The 10539-nt window shown below is 42.9% G+C and overlaps 2 protein-coding genes across 2 annotated transcripts; one reads left to right on the top strand and one right to left on the bottom strand.

Moving 5' to 3' along the window:
* Positions 1–710: 710 nt before the first annotated feature.
* On the bottom strand, positions 711–2441 carry crybb1l3 (crystallin, beta B1, like 3). Its single transcript, XM_070970654.1, has 5 exons — positions 2376–2441; positions 2142–2260; positions 1915–2047; positions 1076–1218; positions 711–879 (listed from the first exon to the last, which is right to left on the bottom strand). Exons 1-5 carry the CDS (start codon positions 2439–2441, stop codon positions 711–713), a joined length of 630 nt encoding a protein of 209 aa, XP_070826755.1.
* Positions 2442–7548: 5107 nt separating this feature from the next.
* On the top strand, positions 7549–9852 carry cryba1a (crystallin, beta A1a). The gene is made up of 5 exons (XM_070970660.1): positions 7549–7602; positions 7765–7883; positions 8147–8288; positions 8777–8919; positions 9256–9852. The coding sequence occupies exons 1-5, from the start codon at positions 7564–7566 to the stop codon at positions 9401–9403; spliced, it is 591 nt and encodes a 196-aa protein (XP_070826761.1). The 5' UTR covers positions 7549–7563; the 3' UTR covers positions 9404–9852.
* The last annotated feature ends 687 nt before the right edge of the window (positions 9853–10539 follow it).

The following is a 10539-nucleotide window of genomic DNA, read 5'->3' as shown; positions in this document are numbered from 1 at the left end:
AGCTGAAACAGAACCAGCCAAAAGATATTCACATCTGCAAAACACAACCCTGCACAGCCACCTTTCTCTCATTTAATAATAGACTGGCCAGTGTCCTGGTTCAGTCACTGAAGCGAGCCCTTTGTGTTGTGATGAGGAGATAGTGCCTCCCTCTGCTTGGCAAACTTACTGCAGGGCATGTGCAGAGCTGAGAGCTGTCCATGGTAGTACTTTGTGAGGAGTGGTGTGATCGTTTATCCCTTTACTCTCTAAAATCTGTGGATCCCAGGAGAGGGTGAACAGGCTTATTGGCATCATTTCAACTATAAACACATAGGCAAGTAAATAAAAATAAAATAAAAGGGGAATAATAGCATTGAAACAAACTAATAAACACAAACTATCACTTTTAATCTGCTAATCCCCTATAATCCTGCTTTTGTAAATATGATAAATCATATTGTTTTTCGATGAGGTCTGTAGACAGAGAGCATTGCTACCATTTTTACAGGTGTTACAGTTGCTCTGGAGGTCTGTGACAGTCAGAACTTCTCATCAGAGTCAGTCACGATGCCACACACACCCAGATCCTACCAGTAAAAGCAGTAACAATATTCAAAAGCCATCAAAATGTGTGGCTGTTGAAGAATTTCCAAGGGATGGTTAGCAGCTTTGCAAGCCTGACCCTTTGCTATTCCCTCCTGTTAGCCCACAGTCTGCTGGACTCCTCTCTATGCGGTCATCTCGAAGCAGCCCCTGCGGTGCGTCTGCATGTCTCTCACCCTGCGGATGGACTGGATCTGGGGGTGGTGGGCTCCCCAGTCATTCCAGTGCTTGTAAGGGCCCATTTCAAACACGTACTGGTAGCCACGGTAGCCAGGGTACTGGTAGCCAACCCAACTGTGAGGAAGAAGAGAAACTGGTGAATTTAAAGCCTCTACTTATGTCGACCATCAGCTGCGTCCTCTCTCACTTACACTCTACACTTCCTTCTTAATGAAATGACACTTTAAAGTAGTTCTTGTTTCCCATCTTAAGTCAATTTCTGTGACCTTTAGGCCACCAGCTACATAAAAGATGACTACAAATGACTTACGTTCCACCGGTGACCTGAATGCTGGCAACACGGTCCTGGAAGCCATAAGACCACAGGCTTGGAATATCCTCATCACACACCTCCATCTTACGACCCTCGAAGTTTGGACATTCGTACAGGCAAATCTTGTGGTCCTGGGGGTCCTGTAAGACACAGAGATCAAAATCAGAATCGGGTTTATTAAACAAACAAACAAAAAACAAAACAAAACAAGGAATTTGCCTGCTTAACAGTAGGCATAATAAGAGGAGCTAAAATGAAGGGCTGCCGAAGTCAAGAATCATAAATAAAAATAGGCATTTACAACAAAAAAGTTGTAAAATATTATCTGTTTCTAACTTAAAAGAGCTGTGCAAATGTTCACAAATGTAAATGAGCATCGACTTTCAAGTCACTTTTCACACAGATACTGTTGTTGGTGCAGCTTCTGGTTCGCTGTCTGTCCCAGATTTTAACCAGTAAACAGACTTCAAACAAGAAAAGTCCAGCCAGGATTTCTACGCTTACATGAATACAGTTATTGTTATGTAATACTAAGCAGGAGTTTGAATAGAAATGGCGTCACTGAAGACGAAACCTCTGAGGTAAAACGCTAAGTACTTGCAGTTGTCTGGATTTTTTGTGGTCTGAACATCCTTAAATCAAAACATTGTGGCCTGTCAGCTAATAATACCTTTAATCCACAATGCTGGCAGTGGAATAAATAATAAATACACATGTAAAAAGCACTTTCGCTCGTGCCAATAGGAGATGTGCCAAAGGGAATAAAAATCAGCACTTGCAGCCACAATAAACAGAAAATGTGTCACACAACTCCCTGCTGGCTGATCCCGACTCACCATTCTGACGGGCCTGACCGACATGAAGCAGTCACACCTGTAGCTGTTGGACCAGGTGTCCCAGCGGGGGTACTCTCCCTTCTCCAACATGAACATCTCACCGGTCATGTTCTGCTGCTCATAACCCACCCAGCTAGATAGACAGACAGATATATGACGTAGCATCAGTCAGGGAAAAGATATTCAGTGTTACAACACATCTTCTGGTGGCAGGTGCAGTGACTTACGGTCCACACTCCACCCTGATGGAGCCGATCCTTTCAAAACCCTTCTCGCTTATGTTACGGCACTCTCCAAACAGGTCCATCCTACGGCCTTGGAAGTTCTCATATTCATAGAGGTATATCTGAGAAGTAAAACAAGCCGAACACATTTATTCCGGATGTCAAATATTTGCAACGCATATTTGTTTTTTGTAGTTTTTAGGATTATTTGAGTTAAAAAACAAACAGTCGAGGCACCTTGTGATTGCGCAGCCCTATGGCAGAGTGGCTGCCGATACTGCCCTGAGCACCTGAATGAGACATGATCAGATCTGCAGGAGAACAAACAGTCAGTCAGCCATTTTCAGATGTAACTGCGGGGTAGTTGCTGTTTATTGACTGTTGGAATACAGCATGTACTCCATTACACTGAGAGCGGTGTGTGAAAATGACCACCCAAACCAACATTCACATTCACTGATTCATCTAACGTTCAGGACTGTGTCACTCTCACAGCTGTCCAAAGGCCCTCAGCACCCTTTGATATTTAAATCTCTTGAAAGTCAGTTTGAAGATGTTCACATCTTTACTGACAACTAAAATCAGATCAAACACTTTTCTAGATGTACCTTTATTTTGTGATGAGAATACTGTGAAATCACACTAAATTTACACCCTCAAGATCAGTGTGAGTGAGCGTCCCGATGGAGGATTTAAAGTTAACTTACACCCGGTGGAAAAGCAGCGTTTCACTGCTCTCTGCCTGAAAGTTTCAAGTCTGTCTCTGACCACAGAATAGCTGATGGGTGTGGTAATAAATGGGCTCCATAATCAAACCTGCATACACCCTGGAGTGCACTCCTACATCACTGCAGCGAAGTGAGAAATTCAACCAGTGGATGTCAGAAAAACAAGATTTTCAAGGAGTGTGAAGTAGTTCTTTGCGGTTAAAACATATTGTGAAAAGAGTCCAGCGCATTTCTTTCTTCTGTCGTTCGTTTCTTTCATAATGGACCAAACATAAACCTCAAGGCTGAATTCTTTTCTTGCCTTTTTTCACCTGATTTGATTTTGAAACCCTCCCCACACTTCCATCTAATTCTGCCCTTGAGGTGAAATTCCTCCTGTGAATTTTCAAGTTCATCCCCTGAATTTTTGTCATTTGCATGAGAACAAGAATTCTCATTTACCAGCCAGGAAGAACTAATGTGACCAAACCTGCCATGATCCATTTTTAAGGGTAAACGATTAGGTCCAGTCTCATCTCACCAGTCATCTTATTTATCCATTTTACCTCAGGATGAGCCGTTAAAACGAACTCATACCCTGCTGCGTTTTATGTCAATATTCCATCTACTCAGTCCAAATTTAAGAGAGGAGTCAGTCCTTGCTTGGTTCTCTCAGTCCAAAGTGAGAGTAGACAGGAAAACCACAATATTCCCCTTAATATCCAATGATTCTAGCATTTCTTAAAGAGTTAGAAGACCTTAGAGTGGAAACTTACAGTTACAATTGCAGGTTGAAACGGACCGACCTTTGGAGAAAGTGATGGACGCAGGCCTTGTGAGCGGGGATATATATATACATTCACAACCAGCCGACTCTAAAGAGGTAGGATTCTGACTTCTCATTGGCTGTGAGCTGTTTGGAGCGTGGTGCGGGGTCAAAGGTCACCCTGCTTATCAGCGGACAAGTCGTGCTGACTCGGCTGCCTGTTTTGTTGTCCAGCACCATTGTGGGGGACCGGGCACAGTCACTGCCATCAGCAGAAAGTTTCTACACACACACACACACACACACACACACACACACACACACACACACACACACACACACACACAGGGTTACTTTTACAGCCGCTGCTCTCACACTCTGTCTCTCACTTTCTCTCTAAATTCTGTTTCCATTTAATTATCCCTCCCTTCTGTCATTGTCTCCAGTTTCTCTGTGATCTGGTTTGTCTTTCACACTCCGTATTTTCTCTCTCTTTCTTTTGATCCTTGGTGCAGCCGGTCCAAGCCTTTGAGCCCCGTGTGTGTAATGTGCTGACTGCAGGAGCGCATCCATCTCTCTATTGTTTCGGCAGGCCAGTGTTGGACACTCTTTTGCTTATTATAGTGCTGGACAGGCTACATCCATACATGCACATCTCACACGACCCCACCTACACACTCATGTCGTGCGCACGTGCACAGTGGCATGCATGCACAATAACAGAATGTTATCTTTTTATTACTTGTGAAAAGATGTAAAATGTTTCTAAAAGCAACATGACAGATTCACATTTTGCCTGGCTGCTCTCATGTTACATGTAGGGTCTGTGCGTATTTTCCCATGGCTCTCTCACACTATGAGCTTTAAATGACTGCAAAGCTATCAGAGCATTGTGATTTCCATATAATGCCAATTGCAGTGATTTTAAGGCAGCTGGTAGACAGTGGTGAAAAGCCTGTGGGCAAATATTCACAGCACGCACTTGAAAATGGATTATCAGAGCATAGAAAGAAGCCACAGGAAATGTCATCTTCTGTTTTTGATCATACAAAGACAATACCTAAACACATCTGACATCTGAGCTGTTTTATGCTTTCATACAATAGACACTGGAGGAAGAACAGAGAGACAACATCAATTTCACTCGGATTCTAATTATTTCACCACTGAGAAAATGCAGAACATTTATTCAAGAAACTGCTCTCATTGCACGGATTTAGTCTAGAACACAGAACCATGTACGGTATAATATATATATATATGCAATGTCAGGGGCCTTTATGTTGAAAAGTTTTATCTTCATCTTTGCAAGTCATACAACATTTACAGAATTAACAACATTTTTCTTTATTTTTATACTACTTGCTTGCAGCCAATAGAGATGTTTGCCTCTGCAGCCATGATGCTCTCATACTTGCTCTTTGTTGAGCTTAGAAGATAATTTAAAAATCAGCTTGAAGCTAAACACAGGAAAGGATGCTTTAACATGAAGTCCATCCATCCATCCATTGTCTATACCCGACTATCCCTTTCTGGGGTTGTGGGGGGGCTGGAGCCTATCCCAGCTGTCGACGGGCGAGAGGCGGGGTACACCCTGAACCGGTTGCAGGGCAACAAACACCCATTCACGCTCACACTCACACCTAAGGACAATTTTAGAGTCACCAATTAACCTAATGAGCATGTTTTTGGTCTGTGGGAGGAAGCCGGAGTACCCAGAGACAACCCACGCATGCACGGGAAGAACATGCAAACTTCACACAGAAAGGCCCGACCCGGGGAACCACCCGGCGACCTTCTTGCTGCCTTCTTGCTGTGAGGCACGCGCACTACCTGCTGCACCACCTTGCCACCCTTTAACATGAAGTGTCAAACTGATGCCATACAAGACGTACAAACAAGAGGTGGAAAAAGTGGTAAGATATTTTACTTACAAAAGGAAAAGTACTCATTATGCAGAATGGCTCCAAAGTGTTATTTTATTAGCTCATTTACGACAAGCAGCATCTGAATGTTGGGTAGTTTCTCAATAATGATTCATATTTTCTTAACTATGTATGTTTGATACTTAAAGTATTGATCTGAAATGTAACTAAAGCTGTCTGATAAATGTAGTGCAGTAGAAAGCACAGTATTTCCCTCTGAGATGTAGCACAAAATGGAAATACTCAACTAAAGTACCTTGAATCTATATTTAAGTAAATGTGCTTAGTTACATTCCACCGCTGCATACAAGGACAGTAAAACATGCATACTGTTTTACAAAGTGTTCCTGAGCCCATGTAGTAGCATCCTTGGCCCTTTCATATCCAATCATGATGCTATCACCTGTAACCAATCAACCTGTTTACCTGTGAAATGTTCCAAACAGGTGTTTTTGGAGCATTCCACATCTTTCCCAGTCTTTAGCTGCTCCCGTCCCAACTTGTTTGAAACGTGTTGCTGCATCAAATTCAGAATAAGCAGATATTTAAACAACTTTGCACTGTTTTCAGTTGAGTACATGTCATAAACGATTAGCAAATTATCACATTTTGTTTTATTTCTGTTTTACACAGCGTCCTTCTTTTGAATCTGAGTTGTATTTTGCACCATTTTTAGGCTTCGGTGTGTGTAAGCCAGTTAACCACCACACAGAAAAAAAGTCACTGAATGAAATGATAGTTACATTTAAGTTGTATATTTCAGCTTCACCTTTTGAATGTCTGTAGTTGTCACCATCTAAATGGCTTTGTGTGAATGTGTAAGTGTGTCAGTTCCTTTGTGTGCTCTGATGGTATGTCAGACTGCATGGACAGGCCTTTGCGTGCCTGTCTCTGTCCATGACTGTGTGTATGCATGACTGAACATGTGTGTATATAGGAGTGAGTGAAAAGGTGAAAGGACCAGAGATGTGGGGTCAGTTGAGGTGGACATGACTTGCAGATCGGAGACAGAGCACAGTGCAGTGTGGAAGAGACCTCAGTAAGTACATTAACAAAATACAAATCCAGCGTGTTTGGGGGACACCTTTGTCATTTTAGTGTCTTCACAATTTAAACACCAGCACCAACAGAGTTACAGAAGCTAAATGTTCTGATGTAGCCGGCCATTTCTATTTTTGTGCTTCGCCACTAGATGTGTTTTCCCTTTGCACCACAGTCACTGGCAAGACTGTCCACATCTGTGATGATCTGTTTCCTGGACCAGGCCATGCCAGGGCTTGGTCCAGCCCACTGGTCATGGACCATTTGGAACTTGTGCTTATCTGCACTGGGCACGGTGCCCTCCATCCAGTCCCACTGTGGCGAACTAAAGCCCAGCAGCTCAGTGCTGAACAATGACTGCAACAGCAATGTGCTGACTCCTGCCCCGAACCACAGGCCCAGCTGCTTTTCAGCACCAGCATGTATAAATAGGTCCGTTTACTCTGGGGTCAGGACATCGTTTTGTGGAGACCCCTGTACACACTGCACTGCTATTCTTTGGGGCAGGTCAGGTAAGCCCTCCATCTCAATCCATTCAACCTATAGACTTTACATTTTTGTGTCTTTTGTCTTTTCTGCTGAGCTGCGTAAATGTATGGACTGAGTTCAAACATGCAGATGCATAGACTTACTGACCGTGGGCAGCATCGTGCCTACGTCAACAGCTGGCTCAGTCAAGTGCGAGCATACAGTATTGTAGCTTCAAGACAGGTTTCATACCAAAACAGATGACATGCAGTAGATGATGAGTTATTTTATACAGATTAAGATTCTTTCTAATGCTGTGATATCAGTATATCTATTTCAAAAACATGCAAATAGACGTGGCAACTGATTCTAAAGATTAGCTCAAAGCTGCTGTGGAAGAGGTGACGAGTTGTGTTTGAACTGTGTAATGTTTTCCTGAATTAGCCTTTGAATATTCACATAAATATAATTCTCCCTGCTCTCTGCTCTGAAGGTAAAGCATTGAGATACACAGTAGCATGGCTCTGAATAATCCCAACCCACTGGGACCATGGAAGGTGAGTGTGATGTCTCTCCATGCATGATTAACATAAGCAGATTACTTTTTTTTTAAATTTCATGCCTGGCCTGATGACGTCAATGATGTGTGTGTCTGTACACACAACAGTGTGTGCGTGCGGCATGTGCATACTACATGTATGCATTTGTGTCCTCTCCAGATCACAGTTTATGACCAGGAGAACTTCCAGGGGAAGCGCCTCGAGTTTACCTCAGCCTGCCAGAACATCATGGAGTGTGGCGTCGACAACATCCGCTCCCTGAAGGTGGAGTGTGGCGCGTAAGTCAAACTTAGAGCTCTGCAGTAAACAGATCTACCCGTCAACATGTTCTTAAAGTTCAGCAGCAGGTAGAAATTTAAAAAGATGTGCTGATTTTGCGTAAATAGAACCCAGTCGCCTGAAGTTACTATGAATAAATCTGCATATAAATTCATCACTTAGCCACGTTTAGCAGGTCTAATATCTGATGATAACTTCTGTTCCCAATGGTCCTGCATGTTATGTCCACGTGTCTGTATGTCTGTCTGCTTGCTGTCGACAGCTGGGCAGGATATGAGCACTCCAGCTTCTGTGGACAGCAGTTTGTGTTGGAGAGAGGAGAGTATCCTCACTGGGAGTCGTGGAGCGGCAGCAATGCCTACCACATCGAGAGGATGATGTCCTTCCGCCCCATCTGCTCTGCTGTGAGCTTCTCTTTCCCTCTCCAGAGTGAAAAAGCATTAAATTTGACTCATCAGATTGACTCACTTGGGATCACAACCCTAGTTTCTCCTGAATCAAGCCTACAGAGTAACTTGTGCCATCTGCTGCTTGCAGATTAAAGCAGTCTATTGTGCAGTGTGATCTTATGTATTAGAGATTTTGACCTCCTGCAGAATAAGATGAATTTGGCAAAAATTCTACTTCCTTTGATGATTTGTCAGTATTTCTGACTATTATGCATATAAAGGACAAACAAGTAGACAAACAAATTAGCCTCACCTTGTGTAGAATGATTAAAGACAGCACCTACTGAACAAATATTTAATCCTCACTTGGTATAAATACTATGTCCAGAGTCAGTCTTCAACATAGTTTTGGGGCTGAATGCAATTGTTAGTGAACAAAGGAAAGTCTTTTATGTGTATTAACTGTGATTAAACTTGTCTTTCTGTGCATCATGTGCACGCAGAACCACAAGGAGTCTAAGATGGTGCTCTTTGAGAGGGAGAACTTCATGGGACGCCAGTGGGAGATAAACGATGACTACCCCTCTCTGCAGGCCATGGGCTGGGGCAACAACGAGATCGGATCTATGCAAGTGCAGAGTGGCTCGTAAGTCTCCGGCTACATTTAACCCCCATGTGGCACAATGTAACAGAGACATCAGTAGGAAATCAGTCTTTGTTTTGTTGTTACAAGAGCAAAAACTGTATTTCATACTGCTAACACTAACAATCTAGTCTATTCCCATTCCTCAGGTGCAAATTATGCACTTTATTTGTGATTATCAATGTCTTAACAAGACGATTTTGTAGTCAAATGTCAAATTTGTAACCCAAATGCTTTTCATATGATGAAGGCTTCATTTCACTGACTGTGTAAACCACATGTTTATGTTTAATCAACCCTCCCCTTTCCTCTTCTACCCCTCCCTCTCTCCTCCCCCAGCTGGGTGTGCTACCAATTTCCAGGTTACCGTGGTTACCAGTACATCATGGAGTGCGACCGTCACGGCGGCGAGTACAAACATTACAGAGAGTGGGGCTCCCATGCTCAGTCCTTCCAGGTGCAGTCGCTGCGTCGAATCCAGCAATGAGACGGCAGCCTCCTTTCCCAGCCTCTCACTCTTTACCTCCTCCAGCTCCACCTCCTCCTCCTCCTCCTCCTCCTCCTCCTGCTCCGCCTCCCTTCACCCAGTCATTCCAAGCTTTAGCCAGCTCTGCCAGACCTTAGTGAGCTAAGGCTGACACTTCCTGGTGCTTCACAAACAAGATGTTTACTGCACTTTTGTTTTGTTCCGTTGCCAAATGAAAATAAAGAGAAATGTGATCAAGAGAAAGAATCAAGGAAAGAAAAAACAGCCGCTGAAGAGAAGCCCCTGACTGACGCCCCACTGAGGAGAGAAGAGGAGGAACTTCAAGGCCTCATGGTGGCAGGGTGGTGATGTTACTCAGAGTCATTGCTCCTCATGCTTGTGGGTAAACATGGTGCTACCAGTGATCAATAAAGAAAGAATGGGCAACATAGAATAAACAGAAATACAAGAGTTTGCTGCTAAACTCCATTGTGCTCGGTTGTAATTTCTTTTCATGTTTACACAAAGGCTTCTCCATTTGATTGTGACCATTTATGGTCAACAGATGCTGTATTCACATCAAAGGTTTACATAAACCGTCACACACAAAATTAACTCTATAACCTTGAACCAAAACTCAGATCTCCAGCAAGAGATAGTGATTGCTTTTGGGTTTTTTATTGCCCAGTAAAGGCCATTTTGGTGCATCTGTGGAGTCATTAATAGCAAAAAACACACTGGGTATCAAGTCTTTAAAGCATAGAGAAAAAAAACTCCACACTTGTTTGTGGTATGAGTGGGTGGCCATGAATATTGAAGTGTCAGCATAAGCTTGAGTGAAAAAAACTTTCTATTGTGCTGTTAGTGCAACAGATTTTTTATTTAATTTTATTTTTTTAGGAGTTTTGAATCATAAAACATACATACAACCAATCTGACACCTACAGTGGCATACAATTTTATCTAATCAGCAGTATTTTCCTGATATAGCTCACAGCATGTTACTTTGCACATATGCTTTCGGATGGATGGATGGATGGACAAACAATTTGGCATTGTAAAAGGTCAGGTTAGCCAGTTAAAACAGAGCACATTAGCAACATAAACATCCTAACAAAGTAAAGTAAAAGATATCAAATTGAGCAGATGCACAATAG

Source organism: Chaetodon trifascialis, chromosome 9, assembly GCF_039877785.1.
Source record: "Chaetodon trifascialis isolate fChaTrf1 chromosome 9, fChaTrf1.hap1, whole genome shotgun sequence".
Lineage (NCBI taxonomy): Eukaryota > Metazoa > Chordata > Actinopteri > Chaetodontiformes > Chaetodontidae > Chaetodon > Chaetodon trifascialis.
Note: the sequence above shows the minus strand (reverse complement) of the source record. Positions and strands in the feature narration are given on the sequence as shown.